General features: G+C 37.5%; 1 protein-coding gene across 2 annotated transcripts in view; it reads right to left on the bottom strand.

Moving 5' to 3' along the window:
• The window catches only part of LOC149847736 (putative cadmium/zinc-transporting ATPase HMA1, chloroplastic), a 39,473-nt gene extending 19,640 nt beyond the window's left edge, over nucleotides 1–19,833 (bottom strand). The window contains exons 1-9 of one of the 2 annotated variants that reach the window (XM_089998337.1): nucleotides 19,233–19,833; nucleotides 18,271–18,421; nucleotides 17,989–18,173; nucleotides 14,527–14,673; nucleotides 13,219–13,414; nucleotides 11,839–11,951; nucleotides 8,220–8,461; nucleotides 7,147–7,252; nucleotides 5,460–5,624 (exon numbers count right to left, since the gene is read on the bottom strand). In XM_089998337.1, the coding sequence (XP_089854463.1) occupies nucleotides 5,460–5,624; nucleotides 7,147–7,252; nucleotides 8,220–8,461; nucleotides 11,839–11,951; nucleotides 13,219–13,414; nucleotides 14,527–14,673; nucleotides 17,989–18,173; nucleotides 18,271–18,421; nucleotides 19,233–19,712 (1,785 nt within the window). In that variant the 5' untranslated portion in view covers nucleotides 19,713–19,833. The remainder of the gene's footprint in view (nucleotides 1–5,459; nucleotides 5,625–7,146; nucleotides 7,253–8,219; nucleotides 8,462–11,838; nucleotides 11,952–13,218; nucleotides 13,415–14,526; nucleotides 14,674–17,988; nucleotides 18,174–18,270; nucleotides 18,422–19,232) is intronic. The other variant, XM_089998265.1, reaches the window with a different exon arrangement.
• Nucleotides 19,834–21,043: the final 1,210 nt, after the last annotated feature.

Genomic DNA, 21,043 nt, shown 5'->3' with positions numbered 1-21,043 from the left:
TATCATATGTGCATCTGCCTTTTGATCAAACCTTGAAGGCCCTAAACCTATGTCACATGGGTGCGGATGCGGGTGCGGGGATGCGACACTTCCAAAAAACCCGGGTGCGGGGGGTGCATATATATATATATATATATATATATATATATATATATATATATATATATATATATATATATATATATATATATATATATATATATATATATATATATATAAGTCCAAAAGTTGGACATAAATGACCCTGGGTGCATTGACTGCACCCAGGGTCAGGTTGACCGCATCGGGTGCGGGTGCGGCACCTAGTTGGAGAATCCCTGTGACATATAGGGCAAAAAAAAATTTAAGTCTGAAAAATTGGACCAAAATGACCCTGGGTGCATTGACCGCACCCGCGTCACGTCGCGTCGACGCGAGTGCGGCACCCTGCTAGCCGAATCCCTGTGACATAGACCTAAACATAAACTTTTAGGATGTATTGTAAGATTGGATCATGTAGATTTCTAGGGCCCATTTATAGGAACACAGCATATTAGTGCAATTTAGATTATTCATTATTGTATCCTTTAAAATTATCATATGGATCAAACCTACCCGAAGTCAAAGTGCGAACATGCATGCAAGTACACTGACACCTATGTCACATGGGTGTGGGTGCGGGTGCAGGGATGCAGCACTTTAAAAAACCTTGGGTGCAAGGGTGCGGCGGGGCAAAATGTAAAAAATATATATATATATATATATATATATATATATATATATATATATATATATTTTGAAGTTTTAACAGTTAACATTGTCATAATATCATTCATCATGCATGCAATATATCAAATTAACAATTCTACAATTTTATTCTACGTCACAAAAACTAACATCGTAATTAAATCAACCTAAATATCAATCAAATAAGCAAAACAGAAAAGAACTAAATTACATACCAAAAGTATATCATACAATGTCTATGACGATGAAGTAATGGATCTTAATAATTTTCTGCTTCATCATCAAATGCATCATAAGAAGGAAGATTGGGCTCAGATAAATCCATGTTTATCATGTTGAAGTCATGCTCTCCCTCAAAGTCACACTCTTCTGGGTTTACATGCTCCTTGTCTGCGTTACAAACCCAATTTGAAAATGTTAAATACAATACAAATATATTTAAATGAAAAACTAAGAAATAATCAAATAACTAAGAGAGCAAATGAGTACATGTATTCATCATTGGTTCGCGAAAGTAGTCAAAGATTTGAATGAACATATATTAAATCCTCTGCACGCTTGCGGGTGAGTTTGTTCCTCTTCATGTTGTGAATTTGAGAATATGTGCTCCAATTTCTTTCACAACAAAATGAATTATCAGGCTGCGATAGCAATCTTAATGCAAGACATTGGAGAAGAAGTGTTTCTGATCCAAATGTTGACCACCATGTGACAGGATTTATATTATCCTCCTCTCTCGTGAGCAATGCATATCCATATAATCTCGAAGATAAAAAATTTCTAAACTCTTGTGTGACTTGATTTAGAAGATATGCCTCTGAAAAAAGTCTTATCATACACATATTTCTATGTCTTGGAAGCTCTGGGTCTAAATTTGGAGGGACGCGACCAATACCACCTGCCTGCCACTTTTTTGCATAATATTTTGGATTAAGAAAATGTGTCAGGCAATGCAAAGGAGTGTTGCTCTTATCCCATCTTCTGACTAAAATTGAATGAATATGGTTAAAAAAATTTGAATCATTCAATGCAGGATTTTTTTCTTCATGCTTTAAAACTACAACTTGTATTTTTTCAATCATATTATCCCACATTTCATAAACTCTGTGAAACATGGGTTCATCCTTATCAATTTCTCTCAACATTTCCCAAATAGGTTGCGTAAATTGAAGGAAGTATACCACTTTGTCCCAAAACTCATCATCAACAATGAATTTTTTAATTTCTTGAGCCTTGACATCATCATCAGCACAATAGAATGTCAAATTTTCATCAGTCACCATGCTAACCAAAGCATTCTTCACTTTTTTAATCTTCTTCACTATCACAATGATGGACGCAAAACGTGTTTCAGCGACCAACAATTTCAGGTCAGAATGCCTATTAAATATAGCATTAGCACGATGGTGGTTAACAACAAAATTCCTAATGCTTTTGACATTTCTTTTTAAATCTCCAATCCATTAACATAAATCATATGCTTGTGAATTTTCTTCTTCTTTGGGGTTGCAGATGCTCTTTAGGGCCAGATTTAAGTTGTCTGCTACATAGGGAGTCCAAAAAATATGAGGGTACTCACTCTCCAAACTTAACGTTGCACTTTTATAAACTAGAGTGTTGTCTGTAATGATTTGTACTACTTTCTGATCACCCACTTCTTTTATGACTTCTATAAACAACCCCTTTAAATACTCCATATTTTTATATTTTCTAGATGCATCAACTGCTTTCAAGAATATTAGGCCACTAAGCGAAGAAGCAATGAAATTGATTAGTGGACGTCATTGAATATTTGTCCATCCATCAGAAACTCCATTTTGCTCCCATGAATATTTTTTAATCTATAGCAACCTCTCCATATTTGCCCTCTCTTCTGCAAGAAGTGTGATTCATAGTTTTTCTGAGTTTAAAAGCACATAGCCACTCAAATTATAATTTGCCAAAGATGTTACTAAATTCTTCCAATAAGGATTTCTAGCTGCATTAAATGGGAGTGAACTAGAATAAAAATACCTCCCTACTTTTTTATCCATATCCTCCCTTCTATATCTATTGAATGTTGCTTGTATCGCTCATCTACTTCCTACATTGACTTTTCTTTTCTTTTCAGCATCTTCTCGGTGGCTTCCAAATGACGCACTAATTGCACAAGAATCACTCATTCTCTTTCTCTTCTCATATTCTTCTTGTATTGTCTTCGCATTGTATCATCAACTTTTTTACATCCTGAAATGTCATATCCTGGTATCTTCAACAAATGAGCATTCACTCTTGTGTAAGGCCCAACAAAATCTCTTTCACAGAACTTGCATTGAAATCACTTGTTTCAACCACCTCCTTCTCTAGTTTTTGCAAGCTTATCTATATGTACCCATAGTGGCCCGACATTATCATTTCCACCACAACTATCAGCAACACTAGCAGCAGAACTCACATGTGGGGATAAGGATGACGCAAGTCCTTTCCCCTTATCCATCATTTTTGTCCTGAAAACAAAAAAAAATATATTAAAACCAATTATGCACACAATCAAGATTGGCAGGGGAAGGGCCGAGCCCCCTCCCTGCGCCATCTTTGTGCATTGCGCTCCCTATTGGCAGGGGAGGGGCCGAGACCCCTCCTTGCGCCCTCTTTGTGCAAGAGAGGCGCCGAGCCCCCTCTCTGCACTCTCTGTTGGCAGGGGAGGGGTCGAGCCCCCTCCCTGCGCCCTCTTTGTGCAGGGGAGGAGTCGAGCCCCCTCCCTGTGCTCCCTATTGGCAGATGAGGGGTTGAGCCCCTCCCTGCGCTCTCTGTGTGCAGGGGAGGGGGCGAGCCCCCTCCCTACACTCTCTGTTGGCAGGGGAGGGGTCGAGCCCCTTCCCTGTGCCCTCTTTGTGCAGGGGAGGGGTCGAGCCCCATCCCTACGCCCTCTTTGTGCAGGGGAGGGGTCAAAGAGGAAAGGAGAGAGCAGAGGGAGTCGGAGAGGAGAGAGCGTACTTGAGGAGAGGTCCGGCGAAGCGGTCGGCGACGGGGTCGGGGACCGGCGGAGGCTTCAGGAGGAGAGGAACCTCCGCAGTATATTTCATCGGGCGTAAAAGAAAATTTAAAGTCTAAAAATTAGACAAAAATGCAGGGTCGGGTTGACCACACCGGGTGCCGCACCCGCATGCACACCTGCGTCACGTCGCGTTGACGCAGGTGCGGCACTCGGTTTGCCGAGTCCCTGTGACATAGACCACACATGCATGCACACACATAAAACATACAACACATTCACAGGAATGCACACACACATACACACACCCTCATGACCTCTTTTGGAAAACACCAATTTTGCACAACATATATTACACGTATCCACAATATAGTTGATAACTTTGACCCTAACTGTTCAAACCTATGGTACCTGGACACTCCTTTTTGCCCTCCAACATGGCTGTCGACACGCTTCAACACCTGGACATGCCATTTACCCTCCATACATACAAGTTTTAATCAATTTATAATTTATAATTAATAATTATATTTTCAGTTTATAACTTTATATTTTCAGTATATAATATATATTTTAGATATATCATATATATTTAGATTATATTCAGTTTATTTTGAATTATTTTTTATTTATGTGATATGTAATATATATACATATATATATAGTTGTGTCCCCTGTACCCACATTTTTTGGAATTGCTGCCGTACCCTCTGTACCCTACCCACACCCGTAGCCAGGTGACATAGGTTCAAACTAAGTCCGCTTCAGGATCACCTTAGCAGAACATTTTATATAGTAATCATGAGTTTTTTTTTTCAATTATCAAAAATCACAAGTTTGAACTGTTGAACCAGTCTAGTGAGTGCCATATTTTTTAAGCTTATAAATATTGAATATAATTGATCCAATATTTATCAGAGAAAAGGGCACTACATGCTTAAACGTGATAAGAACAGTACAGGTATAAACTCTTGGTGACATGAAAAGATCAAGTTTGTAGTTCCCAGATGGACATACATTATATTATGTAACAGTGATTTCCCGCATCATTCTATGCATGCTGAGAAACCATTTCCAATGTTATTTGACTATACAACAGTAATTTACACACAACCCTGACAACAAACAGAAGGTGCATAAGAGTTTCATCAATATACCCTTGGTACTGTTATATATATATATAGGCTGATAGGGGCATTTTTGTCTTTTTTACATATATTAAATAGTTGTTTATTAGAAACAACTATTTTTGTCTTTTCTTATTTTTTTTCCTTTTTGTACATTGCCCCCCCCCCCCTCCCCCTTCATGGAGTCGTTGGGAGCTCTATATGAAAGGGGGAGCTCCCAATGGCTCCTCTCTCTTTGTGTATATAAATAGGGGTGCAACCCCTACATGTAACTTATTCCTTTTCTCTCACTATTCAATAATACTTAATTTTTGTTAGCCTTTTGGCATTGTACCTTAGTGGATTTGTGTGTGCACTTGAGTGCTTGTCTATTCTCTTTGTAATTGTCTATTATTGGACTTGTAAGTGTTTTACACTTTGTTATTTGTAATTCCGCTTACTTCATTACAGGTACATTACTTTATAAAATAGTCAAGATCAATAGATATTGTATAAAGCAATAGCTTTTGCATTTTATTTTATAGCACTACGCTAACAGTAACATGAGGTTCAAGATATTGGAAACAGACGATCAAGAAATCTGCCTAAGGGTAAAAAGTTTATTAAATGAAGCTGGGCTGGAGGAAAAATACCTTTTTATTTACAGATAATGCTGCATGTACGAAGTCTCCACCATAAACAGAGGTGCTAACAGCATCCTTTATTTTTCTCGACTCAGATTCAGAATTGTATAATGATGCAATATATTCTACAGAACCAAGTGATGCCTTCAGCAGGTTTCTTCCCTTATCATCTGACTAAACACAAAAAATTGAAGGTATAACATTCTATGTAGTCAGAACTGATTTCACCGCAAGAATAATAGTTATATCTGCCTGTTTTTTCTTTTTCAACAAACATAAATGCAAGTTTACTTTTATAACACATAATCGGAAGCAAAACCAAAGTAGAAGCTGAATAATCATTTGACTCATCAAAGTTTTTTCTTGTTATATTGAAACACAAGAAAAAAATAACTAAGAAACAATTTATACAAATGTTTATCAACTATACAGGATTGTGAATACAAAAAGAAATGTTCAATGGTGTATATCACATGCCTTTGGATCTATGTTACTATATTTTGTAAACTAGTGCATACTATGTAATTTACATTTTGTAGACTGACTTTATAATATGTAGAATGCATTCTATAGATGATAGTCCTGCAATTTTCACAGACAATACAAAGTGTAGTTTTAAATTCTTTGCTTCCATTCATGTGAAAATAAATAATCAAAGTTATCAAGCCATGAAGCCAATTACAAGCTCATCAACCAAATCAATTTTAGAAAGGATACATGGAAATAGCATTAATTTATAGAGTTAAGAAATTAAACACATACCCGTTCATCAGTCAAATGGGTTAAGACAATATGGAAACACAAAGCAGCTATAAACAAAACAAGTTCTTGGCAAGTTCCAACTTTAGACCCGATGCACCCAATCAACAGTCTCAACTATCAACTCTCATATTCATTTGTAAAAAGTTTAAATATCCTTGAGTATGTAAAAAGGTGATAAAAGGACATGAGATTATGAATAAACCAGTGCAGAATGATGAAGAAAAGCTAATCAAGGTTTGTCCAATGCTATTTTCATGTGAAGACTCTTTCATCGTGATGTCTTTATATGTTGATGTGTTAATCTTCAATTTCTTATGTGTTAATCTTCAATTTCTTCATTTTTATTCAAATAAAATTCACTGGTATATGTCAAGACAAACTTGTAGGGCTCAGCATCTTTATCCAAACAGATATCAGTTGTTCTTTTACTTTAGTCTCTGCTTGGGAGATGACTATGGAAGAGGAGATGAGTTAATAAATGCTACCTACCCCATTTACCCTCATTGATGTTTGGAAGCCAGGTTTTGGGAAATGGGAAGGGTAATGGGAGTGGAAAAGAGAGTGAAGATGGGTCTTTTTCAACAACATCCTCAAGGATGTAGTTGACAACTCCACTCTCATCACCCATTTTCTTCTCCACTCCCATCACCCCTCTCATCTCCACTTCAACACCGGCTCCCAAACAGAGACTTAAAGTTGCCGAAAGACAAATGGCAGAAAAAGAAACAGGAAAGATATTCAAAGCAACCTTTTTCATAAACTATAATCTCAGATCTCTAAAATAAAATAAGGTATGTTCTTATATTAGCCTTTCACAGGGCACATTTCCAGCGAATGCACGAATGCAACAAGATTCATTAAATCTTCACATAATATAAACTTCAAGTTGGCAGAAGAAGTGCCTAGAGTACAATGATCACAAAAAGTGCACTACCTCGAGACCTGTCAATGTTGCAAAAACGCCTCGGCCAGGAAGAGACTCAAAACTTTCAACCGAAATATGAGGAAGATCTTTCCCTACACTGTGATCAACTACAGCTCTGCATAACTTGCACAAGAAATAAATTAGTATGCCTTCGGGTAAAAAAGAAAAGAAAATGAAAACACATACTAATGACCATATTTATTGATCCACCAAAAAAGCCACAGTAAATCCCACCAGTTAATAATAACAGAAAGAGAGCAATATTGCAACTGTTACCAAGAAAAAAGTATGAAGAAAATAGATGAAATGATGAAACTCTCAGACAACAACAGATCCTATCTGCAAAAAAGACAGGCGACTATTTATATCATCGCCAGGAGTGCAATGCACTTTGAAGCTCTTGGAAATGGAATAAAACATAAATAGATAAAAACTAGCATAAGGAAGAAGTACCAACTCATGCAAGATGGTGAACAAAAGGGATTGTGCGTAAGACCATTTACCATAGTTGCCAAGGTCATCTAGCATCTTTTGACTTTAGAAACACTCAAATAGTAAATGCAAGAGGAAAATGAAAATAATGAACAAAACAAATATAAAGAGTAAATGCACACACTCATGGTTTGTATGTGCGGAGGAATGACTAATATAAGAAAGTTGTTTTAAGGCATCTGTTCAAAATATCAACATTGTGAACCACTATAGTTGTTTAAATGTTGGATGTTTACTTTTCCTCTAAGATTTCTCAGGAGTAAAAGTGTCAAATGCTTTACAAGAACATACATCTGATATATAATTACAAGCACAAGGAAAACATAAACCTTTAAGAGAAAAACCTAAGAAGACAACTTACTGAAAACTGCATTCTTTCAAGAGTAGAAAGAAGCAACCAGAGCCTATAATTAGATGGAGGAAGAAAGCCTACAAGCTGGGAATACATATCAATGGGGAAAAGAAAAGTGTACTCCGTCATCATTGAGAAGCAAATTTTGTAATATATATGAATAAAAAAAAACCACATTACTTATGATGGTTATCTTTATTCATGTTAATATATGATACGCCCATTCTAGTTACAATACCTCCCAATGGGATGCGTTGTTCCTTTTTCCATAACGGCTGCTACAGCTAGAGCTTCCTTTTCACAGTTAGGAACACAACAGGAAGGCCCAGATGCTTTATCCACCCCCAATCTGTGGCCATGGATAGGCTCAATTGCTTTACAAGTAAGCTCCCCTGTCGTCAAAGTCCCAGTTTTATCAAATGCAACAGTGTGACAGGACGCAAGAGCATCCAATACATGTCCACCCTTCAGCAAGATGCCCTTGAAAATTACAAGCAAGATGTGAAAAGCAGTACTGTCTGTTAAACCAAGAATGAGAACAATGCACATGTTTCACTAACCAAAGAAAGAGATTTACAGAAGGATCAAATAATGCTTGATTTACAAGAATGGAAAAAATAAACAGAATTTACAGTTTTACACTTGGCATGGTCAGAATTTGAGGCCAGCAGTGACTAAATCAGCCCAGTCTGACTCAGGAACATTGGTCAAAATAATCACAAGCCCCTGATGTATCCAGAAATCCAGAGACCATGCCAGGCCTAGTGTTGGACATTGGATCAGGTAGCTGATCAGGTATCAGGTACCAGCCCCAGGATGTGGGAGTTTATGCTGACTTTTGGACTTGAAACCATAAATACCATGCTCAAAATCCACATGATAGATAATGAGTCCTGATTCAATACTCCAAAGCCTGACAGGCTGGACATATTCCTAGTTTAACAGAAACACTTCTAAAAACATAGTTGCAGGAGTTTTTTTTGCTTAATCCAAATCTATAGATTTGTTTATCTTTGCTTTTTTACTAAAAAACATGATTTGAATCAGATAAATTTAACAAGAAAAATTCAATACTTCATCAGGTTCCAGTGCAATATAAAACAATGATCCTTTTATCACTCTACAAACACATTTAAACATGAAAAGTGCTTAATCTAACATATGTTCTCATATATGTATGTAAGCTATCCATAACCACATACCCATCTTTGTAAAAAAAATTGTGATGTACCAATGTCATATCCTGCACCTGCGCCTGTACTTATGTGACAGTTTTAAACTAATTTATTTGTTCCCCTTACATAAAAAAAGTCAATAACATAGCTTCACCTCATATCTATAATGCACTGAATGACAACTCAGAGTATAAATCTATTGAAAAAATTGAAAGAAAACGTTCATTTTCAATGTGTCTTTGCCTTAACTCAATGACGGTTCCTTTCCATTGAGGTTCAAGCAGAGCAAGTCCTTCCCACAAAAGGGATAAAGCGCTATAATAGTCACGCACATTCATGTTTCCTTGCTTTATAGATCTTACTTTTTCTTGCAAAAAATATTGTCTAGGAAGATCGTTTTTAGTGAACATGCCCTTTATGAATATCCATGACTCATTAGTTTTCTTGAACTTAGCAAGGTTGGGGTAAATTTTTAACTCCACATTGTTCATAAACCATGCCAAAATCTTGGTATGTTTGTTCTTCCTAATCCTCCATCTTTACTTGATAATCTTGAATGGCATTTTCTCTTTCCTCTCTGATAAGAGCCTTTTCATGATCTCCCTCTTTCTTTGTGAGCTTGAGTTGTGGCTCGGAAACCGTGCCACACATAACTCTAAAGTTTTTTTCCTTTGAGGTGATTCTCCAGCCCACATCAGGCAGTTCGATCCATTTAATTTGAATGAGAGCACAATTTTAGTCTTTTTATCAGCCATGATGAAAAGAAAGAGCAAGAAGAGAGGGAATGGAAGAATGGGAACAAGCACGAGCACCCGATCCCACAAGCACCACGATCAACAAAGCCCAAGGGCAAGGTTGCTACACTAAAAAGCGGAAGAGAGAAATGATACAGGAAGCGGAAGCGAGAAGCGATGTATTTTAAAATGTATAGGAAGCGGAAAGCAAGGATAAAAAAAGAAATATAAGAATTGAATGAGAATCAAAATGAAACACAAATAAAAACTAAAATAAAAGTGACATTAAATTTCATGATTTTTTAGTGTAAGAATTAAATTTTTAACAAAATCTAAAAATGATGAGGGATAATTTAGGGAAAGCACATGGAAGTGAGAAGCGTGAGAGGAAACATATAAAAAACAAAAGTAGAGTGAGCGAACATATAATAAGAATAAATGAAGCGTGTGGAAAGCATAGGAGAAATATGGGAGAATCGAGATTTTCATCAAGTTTCAGAAGCGAGTATCACGCTTCCGAAAAGAGTTTTTGGGAAGCGGGTTTCCCACCTATCTAAGAAGCCTCCGGTAAAGGGTCTAGATTCCAAGGGCTCTGATACCATGAAATGAAATCCCAAATACGAGCACAATCACAACGGTCATAAGAACATACAACATAGAGCACAAACACAAGCCACAAGGGCAATACACAAGCCACTAATGGGCAAAAACAAGGCCTCAAGGGCACACTCCACAAAGGCACATAAGAGAGCACTCAATATAAAAATAATAATTTATTCACTTGGTAAATGCTTAAGAAAAGCATACTATCACTATGGGAGAGATCCCATATATATACATCAAATGAGAACCTAAAGGGCTAGTCAAACTAGCCCAACAGCTAGTTGGGCTAGTCCCAATGGCTATAAAGAGAGAAATAAGAAGGAAAAAACAATAAGTAAAAATACAAAACTGCCCTTAATGGGCAGGACATATTACACTCAGCAAAAAGACAAAAAATGTCCCTAGAGGGCATGACCTATTCCTTACATAGAACAACAAACAAAAAATACATATGTGTTATATATATATATATAAACTGTGCGATATATTATATATATATATATAACATCTATGACCTCAATTATTCCCAACTTGATAAAGAAGATGACATTAAAATTTGACATGATACTTTATATCATCCTTAAAATAGAAACCTATCAAACAGATCTCACAAATTTGAAACTTTTGAGTTCTCAATATCAAGATCCCACAAATTTGAAATTCTTGGTGTGAATTCTTATTTCATGTCCTCTAGAAAAAAATCCTTTGTTGCCATTTTATCTTCATGTTGTTTCAAACTTTTCCGCCATCTCAAACTTCTCCAATTCTTTCAAAATTCTCCACTAGCCCAAGATCCATATGAAAATAAACCAAATGGGTATCTAGACTAAAAACCCAAACGATTTTGCGAGATGAAGCACCAAACAAATGCCACCGAGCATGCACTAAGAATCAACTATACTGCATAATTTTTAGCATGCAAAATATAGAATCTGGGAAGATGGTGACACGTTGAATCACTTTGTGATTCATAAGTCCATTAATTAAAAGAAATGTGAGGTTCATGGTTTATTCTTTCTAATTAAATAGAACATCGTAGGGAAGAAAAGAACAGCATTATTGAAAAGCACATTCACCACCAGAACTGAAATCATCATGGCTTGAAAACTATGGCAGCAGTAAGATGGGCAATATGTCAAGATCAATTCTGTTTATTCAGCCCTCTATAATAGAAAAAGAAGAAAACCAAGGCATCCATCATATATTTCTTAATTATATAAAAATATTAAAAACAGCAATGTGATTGAAAAATATTATTACAGAGCTAAAACTACAAATTTTACTTAAGATCAAAGTCTGAAGTGAAAACATGAGAAAATATACAGTCAGATCAACAAATCACTACCTTACTTGCGCAGGCACTAATTGCAGTCGCATATGCTAATGGTGCTACAGCCAATGCGCATGGAGATGCTGCAACCATGAGGCCCAATGCCCTGTAAACTGATCCTCTGCAAACTATAAGAATAGCCAACATAATGAAAGCATCCTTTTAGAAGAGAATACAACATTATATATGTGCAAACAATGACAAAATACAATTGTAACCTGAAAAGAGGAAACAAAAAGGATTTGAAAGGACCCATAAGACCAGAACTTAGAGGTTAAAACTCTTAAGTAATGATTGTCACAGAATAAAGCAGGTGTAGAGAACATTCAAACACATATATAGAACAATAACTTATGGACAAAGTTAAAGATATCACTCAGAAGTGAAACAAAGACAGAACAACAAAAGAGAAAAAACCAGCAAAGCCTCTTTTAAATGAAAAGATTTCTAAATTATTACTGCAGATGCAACAGTTTGACTCTGTAAATGATGTGTTAGTAGAAAAATAATCAAAAAGCTGATGGTCAACAAACTATTGTTCAAACAGCAAAAGGATTATAAGAGGAAAAAAAACTCATGCATCAAAGACTAGCTAACAGCCCTCCACCCACAGTTACGATGACAGAGAAATGAACGCCAGTCCCTGTTGAACCCTTTGTTAGTATATCAGCATTTGGAGTGTAAACTACAAGTATGTTGCTATGTTTTACTTAAGTTTGAGTTACATAATCCCATAGTATGTTGTTTGCAGATTGCACAATAATCATTAGCTAAAAAAAGGATGCAGGCAAGAAACTAGAACTTTGAAAGAATACCTTGGAGAAACAAGGTGTAAGGTTTGATAAAACAGAACACAAGATATGCGGAATGCAATTGTAATTGCTCAAAATTCAGAAAGAGACATGCAACTGAAAATTCCGAAGTTTTCTGAAAAGGCCAATATGAACGGAAACCACATAGTGCATGCCTCAGATGTGAGGTTCAACCAGTCTAAGTTAAAGCATCAAATGCTAACTCAGCAAAATTTGGAAAGGAGAGAAATAAACTTCACAAGTTTCTTCAGCTCCCTACGCTATCCCATCCCAGTCCCATGTAAGAAGCAAGATTAACAGCAAGATTATTTTCTAAGCTTACTTTCTAGAAGTGAAATAGATTTGAGCCGATTGTAAGCATGCATTTGAGGAAAGAACAAGGATGCAACTATACATGAAGAACAGCAAATGGAAATTAGACAAGATGGTGATGATGAAATGATAGAATGTCTTAAGAACAACATTATTTCTCAAAATGGTACAAGATTGCACCCATTCAAATAAGAGTAAATTTTCAATCAACATAAAAAAAAAAAATCCTCTTGGTGATATAGCTGCATAAATTAAAGCATCTCCAAAGTACCTGATGTACCGAAGAAGGGCCACCTAAAAAGAAATGGTCCTATCAAGGCGATAACAAGTGATAAAGCCACAACAACCTGGCTATATCGTTCTCCAAATTCATCTAACCACCTCTGTAGCTTTGGTTTATTTAGATGTGCCTCTTCAGTCAGCTGTACTATCCTCGCCAGAGTTGAATCTCTCCATGTCTTGGTTGCCTTTGTAAATCATCAAAGGAAAAAGAGTTTAAGCATCGCATCATAATCTATTACAACCTGTTCACAAGCATACCATCTATTTTTTATATGGGACAAGATCAGACATAACACATTATCATACAGCTATATTCCACTACAATGTGTGTGTGTGTGTGTGTGTGTGTATATATATATATATATAGAGAGAGAGAGAGAAAGAGATGAAAATATATATCAGGAATATCAGCCAGGTACATATATATCAGTGTCACCTATATCGGCGATATTTTGAAAATCGCTTTAATATCGGCTATTTCAAGGTAGCCAATAATATTAGGAATATCTCACAATATTTTAAAAATATCATGATATTATTGCGATAATATCATGATATTTTGGGAAAATCTTTTTGATATTTTAAGTTTGCATTTCCTGTTTTTTTGTTTCCTTTATATTTTCAAAACCTTTTAAAACTTGTTTCTTTATATTCTTGGAAGAAAAATAATGCGAAACTTATTAATTTCTTATCTTTTTGGTTATTATTTGTATTTTTTCAATTCTTTAAACTCCTGAGGTCTTCATGAGAAATACAAACTTTCGAAAATCTCTATGAGAAATTACCTTGAACGATATAGGTGACTATGATATATATATATATATATATATGATTCATATCGCAATCCAATCTCCCAGCACAATACCATCGCAAACCATCAGTCAACTAAGCGTTCTTCAGCATGCTGAATTCTTAATCTCCATGGAACCTCATTAAGGACAATCAGCCAGCACATTGGAATTAAAGACAAGCCAAGTGGGAGTAACAGGTGAAGAAAAAAAAAACTCTACCAAACAAGCTAGGTTTGAAGGACTTACTTCCAGGCATTGACAAAATAGCAAAATTAAAAGTAAAGATCAAGGACAGGACCACTAGAGAGATAAACTGACAAGACACTTAAGATAATTCATTGGAGCTTTATCTTCAAGCATCCATAATGAGGTCAAAAATCCTATAAAGCATGTAACATAAATCATTTGACTCTACAATAAGAATATCAAGTGCCTCCTCAATAAACCAACTCTAATGAAAAGACACAAAATATAGTTAAGGTCGTGATCTTGAACATGAAGAATACCTTGACTATCAGCATTCCATCCAAGTTCCTTGCACCACCAGGAATGCTATCTCCCATTTTCTTCTCAAGTGGCTTGGCTTCTCCAGTCAAGTGCTCGACAGTAATTGTTGATCTGCCTTGAAAAACTTCTCCATCTACTGGTACAGTCTGACCACAATACAGAGTTTATGATAGAAGAAACCATGCAAATCATATGATAATGAAATAAAAATATAACCTCACAGACCAAAATTAAGGGAACAAAGTGTGAGGTAAAATGGCAAAAAAAAGAGCCAACATTACATATGACAAGTTTGTTATTATTTGAAAATGTGTTTCTAAAAAGCATGCTTCACACCCACCTGACAGCTTAGTAGAAAAAAAAGCAATAAGAGTGAGAATTGTATCATCATCATCAAGCCTTAACCCAACTACAGGGTCGGCTTTGCGAGTCCTATTTCTCCATTCTTGTTTATCTGTAGCTACCACTTTGGTCACTTTACAATCCTTTATGTCACCTTTAACTGCCTCCTTCCAAGTCTTTAATGGTCGTTCTCTTTTCCTAGTTCCTTCTACTTATACCATGTTCGCCTTTCTCACAAGAGCCATAAGAGGTCTTTGTGCAACATATCCAAAGTCCAAACCATCTTAAACGGCATTCACTTATCTTCCTCCTATTGGTCTTGAGTCTTGACTCTTAGATGCATTCTAATATATTCATTTCTAACTTTATCCTTTCTTGTAACCCCAGAATTGTATCTATCAAATTAAATATTAAAAAAAAAACTTATTATATTTGTGTATTACTATTTATGAATAACCTTAAGAAATGAGGCATATGCAACAATTCTAGCATGTTATTATGTCTGGAATTTTATTTAAGCCTTCATTGGCACAAAAAAAAACAGTTTGCCTTATTGCCAAAGAGCTCATCTGATATAGCTGGAATCACAAGTTCAATTACATATTATGTGTTTGGGGTTCAATAAGGGTGGATAACAGGTCGGGCAGCCCATCCCTGATGAGTTGCATTTGGGCCAATTTAGGCCAGGTTTTTAAGGAGGAAACAAGAACAACGTTAGTTACGGGTAACAGTGTAACCCACTCTACACGCTGCAATAAAACTAATATCTGATCCACCATTTATCTCTTGTGAAAAGGTGAATATGTGATTGAATTCTGCTTCAAATAACCCTGATCCTGTCTCACCCCTAAAAACTTGACTATTTCTCTCACACCAGACATGCCAACATGCTAAAAATTAACCATCACCTCCAGGTTTTCTCCGCCTTTTGCTTTTTTACTTAGTGAAGTGTGTGTACAAAATCTGCCTGAAGGAGTTCACTTCCCATTCATGTAATCTCCATTCAGGCCATGAGATAAAAATTAGTTGGCTAAAGGAACTGCACATCCAAAATAAATTCCATGAACGTTTTTCCCCTGACACCATAGATGAAGCACAAGCTGGCCAGGTGGAAACCTCGATTTTCCAAATTATCCTGGGTTGGAACTCTGCCTAGAGACACCAATCAAACAAAGGCGACCAATCTAGGGTCAGGTGGGCATACCAAAAGGTTTTCTTTGAGAACGCTTTTAATCGGTTCCTGCAGTGAAAAATCACATGATTTTACTGTGAATCTATGTCCTTAGTACAGCTCCAGCTCCAAATTGCAGTGTTGTCAATGGAGTTGGGGTTCCAATCCATCAGCCCTTGGTTTAGCCAAATCCAAGCCTCAATTTCCAAAAAAGAGAGATTTCTCTAAAATTTAATGCCCCCCCCCTCCTTCCCCCTAAATGCTCATAATGGTGCAGTCTGTCATTTGTCAGGTGGAAAGGAAAGGCAAATCTATCCTTTAAAGCAATGATCTTAGACCACGGATCTCCCAAAATCTGTTTTGGTTCCATTATGCAGTCTAATCAAAATTCTCTCCTTAAATTCAAGCAATAATTTACACCATCCCTTCAGATAACCAAGTTGTTACTGGTTAAATTCCACTCCTAGTATGTTAGAAGGTCCTCTGTTTCATATTTATGCCTTAGTAATCATGAAAATTACAGAAAAATAAAGGAACTCCTAAAACATGTATCAAAATTACAACCCTTCTGGCTATCAGCATTCCAAGAAAAAAACATTGCCTAGTGAGAGTGAGATCCAGAGAATCTATCTTATTGAGTTTTGGAAGCAACAAGGAGCATGTACAGGTAAAAATACAAAATGAGTTGCAGTAATCATGTAGAGGCACAAACAGAAACAGCAAACAAAGATGAAGGCTTTTATGGAGAAGTTAAAGAAATGAAAAGTAGACCAGACTAAAACCATGTTAACATGTGCCTCCCTTAATAGGATGATCCCCCTATCAACATGCATCCATCTCCAACTGCCTTATGCATTCTGTAGGTACTTCTTTACAAAAAGGTGCTCCTATATAAATGTGACATCACGAATCGGGCCACCATGATGCTACCAATGCCACGTTTATGTACACAGCCAGCAGGAGGAAGTGACAGAAAGAGATATATATCTGTAAAGATTCCCACAGAGTGATGATTCCAGCTGATATGGTTTTTGATAATGCCATTCAGTCGATATGTTTTTTTATGAGAAGTCCAACAGTCAAAGAGCAAAATGAATAAGACGCATGTCCCCACCTTAAGCCATTCATGTTTTTATTAGACGTACAGAAAGATGGAACAAAAATATGGCCAAGACTGCAAGATACTTTCACTTTCCATGGTTATCATCACACTCTAATTTTAAATTTTGAAAGTTGGTAAAAGAAACTCCATATCCACAACATGAATATATATATATATATATATATATATATATATATTAAAACTCGTTGCGGTTGAACTTTGAATCGGGTTAAGATCCAATACATGGTGTATATATATATATATATATATATATAGAGAGAGAGAGAGATATAAGAAGATGATATTTTAGGGAGATTTTGGGCGGTTGAGGAATCTTTTTTAAAAAGGAGTTGTTTGATATTTTTACTTAGTACTTTTATAAAGCAAAAGGGGGAGGATTTGTGACGTTTGTCCTCACTCTCTCTCTCTCATGTTCAGACCAAGGAGGTGCAGGTACCTCTCTCTCTCTCTCTCTCTCTCTCTCTCTCTCTCTCTCTCTCTCTCTCTCTCTCTCTCTCTCTCTCTGTGGGTGGGGGGAGGTCCAACTAATAAAAAAAACCAAAAAACTGGGCTTTGAATCGGGTTTTGGTTGAACTCGACCCAAACTGACACACAATGTGCCCATGCCGCACCAGGTACCGCACCCAGGCATGTCGACATGGGTATGGTGGGTCATCTGTCGTGTTTGTGTTACATAGTATATATGCATATATCTAAAATAGAATCAGTGCAAACAAGCATGACCATGAGAAACCTCGGAAGAGGGATGTCATGAAGTTAGCTACATTTGGTGCAAATAAAAATACTCAAAATTAGGAAAAAGATGAGGAACGCTCATATCCAGACCTCACCAGCTCTGACCAAGATGTAACAGCCCACTTCCAACTCCTGCACAGGAACTTGTTTGTATGTCAGTGATGAGAAATGAGGTGGATTTTCATCCCTTACATCCAGCACAAGGGCAAAATCTAGATTGCTTTCTTTCAATTCCTTCACATCAACCATAGCTCGGCTGGTAAAATAGTCTTCAGCTGCAAAATTGTACTTGCATGAAATAATGAGTCCAGGTGGGAAGAAAAGAGGGGGGAAATGGTAGCAGACTGAGATTGCTTGCCTCAAGAACTTTACCAATATGTGCAAGATTAAACATCGCAAGAAGCAATCCACCCTCCAAAGTGTTCCCCATGAATACTGATGCAAATGCTGCAAGTGCCATTAGGACATGGATATTCACCTTCCCACCAGCAATATCATTAGCAGCATCAAGTACAGCTGAAACCTGAACACAAAAGAAACCAAATATGAAACTACAAAAGAATATAAGCGGTGCTGCTTTTTCCACTTATTTAACCAAAAGAGAAGCAACCTTCTTCACTATTACAAGCACAGTTGAACCCAAAAACCAGAAACATGCACGAATAGCAAAAGACTTTATGCAGTCAAAAGATATGCATGATCTACATCATTGCATGCATTCACTTACAGAAATGATGCATGCATACCTACATACATAATGTATAGCAAGCACGCACCCACACACACATATACGTTCACATGTTAGGCAACACATACATTTTTAGTTCTGCATTAGACAGTCAATGCAAGGAACTTGCTAATGTAGAATACGAGTAGAAGCAGCCAAACCATTTTAACAAGCCTAAGAATCACTGTCAATTCCACATTTTATTACGTAATTTGGATACACAGAAAGCAATGCTGATTAAAGTATAAAGCAGCATGTTTATATTACAAAGTGATATAAGCAGCATACAAATCCATAAAATATCATCAATTTGTGCAGATTCTTGATCTCTGAAGTGTCAAACGTATCTAGGGATATCCTAACGTAGATTAAAAATGCAATACATTTCCTCTTTTTAGGCAAATAAAGAAACATTTTGAGTGTAAATTGCATAAATTCTACTTGATCATAATACATCTACTCATGCCAATGAACAATCTACTGCAATTCAAATTCATAGAAGCATCACTTTCAATCGAGCTAACGTTGAAGAGAGTTCATCCCAAACCATAGAGACGTAACCAACTGAATCCAAGGCAAAATAAAATTAGGGCATAAATTTGCATACCCCGACGAGAGGGAAGGCTACTGCGAGGAGAACGTTCTGCAACCGCTTCGTCGAGGAATTCGGGAGGACGTGCGGGCAAGCCGCGGAGAGAAGGAGCAGGGCCATGGAAGAACAGCACATCCAGATGTTATCCCGCAGAAAATCCGCCAGCTTCGCCCATCCAGTAGCCCTCGCGATTCGGCCGATCGCTTCCTGAAGAGCGTTGGGCTTCCCGTCCCCGCGATGATGATGATGGTGATCGTGATGGTGATGATGATCGTGATGGTGATGATGATCGTGATGGAGATGGAGATGAGGATTGTGGCCCTTCTCGATCGATCCGGCGATCTTTCGGTAACGGAAGCGAGAGGAGGAAGGGTAGCGGGAGAGCGGGAAGCGAGGGAGGGGGAAGTAATGGATGGGCCTGAGTAAGGGTTTGCTTCGGACGCAACCTATCATCCGGAGGCCGCGGCTGCCGGCGGTGAACGGAATTGCTTCCATCGCCACCGGCTCTCGCTCGTGGCGATGGGGGCAGACGACGCTCTGTACTCAAAGGGATGAGTCGCTCCCGCCGACTGCTGGCGGTGTCCACATTGTGTGCTCATAATGAGCTCCTTCATCCCCGGATGAAATTCTAGCCCCTCTCTTTGTCCAAAACTACGTGTGTATCCCGGATTAATCATTTATGAACCCAACGGTCAAGCTGCAGTTATCCATTGCCACAGTTGGGGATATTTTTGCATTTAAAAAGAATGATGGGGATATATCGTGGTAGAGATGTCCAACTTTTGAAACTTGGCGCTAAATGACCAGGGGCTTGTGTTTCAAAGCGGTTTAGACATGGTTTTATGTTGCTAACATTTTCGGCTTTCCTCTCCCAAAAATCTTGGGGGAGTTATTGATGATTTCTCCCGATAGGAAATGGAATACTGTTGTTTTAAAACGTGCTGGGCCAATCATGCTGATCCGGTGCATGGTGTTGGGTTCAATGTTGCCAGTATCGGTATCGGCCCTGCATCGTTTGGCCAACTATTCAGGTGAATAGGCCGATACCGAATCAGAACGTGACACGTGTTAAAACTATTAAAATAAAATTAAAATTTAATTTCAAGCATTTTTTTATATTTATTATAAAATAACCGATTCAGATTAGTTTCGTATCAATTTTCTGCAGATACGGTACGTATCGACCCATACTGACAACATTGGTTGGGCTTTGAGAGAGAGGAGAGGAAACGAAACCTTATACATTCTCCATGCAGCAAACCGTAACTTCCTCTTCGGTCTTCACCTACCCACTTCCACTGTTTGGGAACAGGCAGTCAGAAGAGTTTATGCATTTTGGAAAAGTAGTAGTTAATTCTTGGGTTTCGTAGCTGCCAAATCCACTCTTTAAGTAATGAGTGCATTAGGTAAGCGGGCGCTTTGCCTCAAGGGGGTTGGCGTAGCGGGTGGGGGCCTTGACTGCTAAACGGGCAGTCATGGTTCTATTCTCATAGGCGTCACCCTTCTGTGTAAGCCAATGGGTAGCATAGGTCACAGTGGGCGGGGTCCTACCCTCAGAATTTTATACTGCCGATACGACCATCGTAGGTATGGCAGGCTGAGTAGGGGTGTCAACGAGTCAGTTTGGTTCAGACGCAGGTAGAACCAGACTTGGACCAGATTTTAGGGTATGGTTTCAGGCCTGGACCTGAGTCTAATCAGGTCCACTATAAGAAAACCATACCCGGACCCGATAAGAACTACGTGGACGGAACCCGGAACATACATGGTAAAACCATATTTTTTATTACTTTTACATTGAAAAATCGTGGGTCTTGATTGGCACT

This window comes from Nuphar pumila, chromosome 1 (assembly GCF_984573655.1).
Source record: "Nuphar pumila chromosome 1, dmNupPumi1.hap1.1, whole genome shotgun sequence".
NCBI lineage: Eukaryota > Viridiplantae > Streptophyta > Magnoliopsida > Nymphaeales > Nymphaeaceae > Nuphar > Nuphar pumila.
This window is presented reverse-complemented; position numbering and strand designations above follow the sequence as displayed.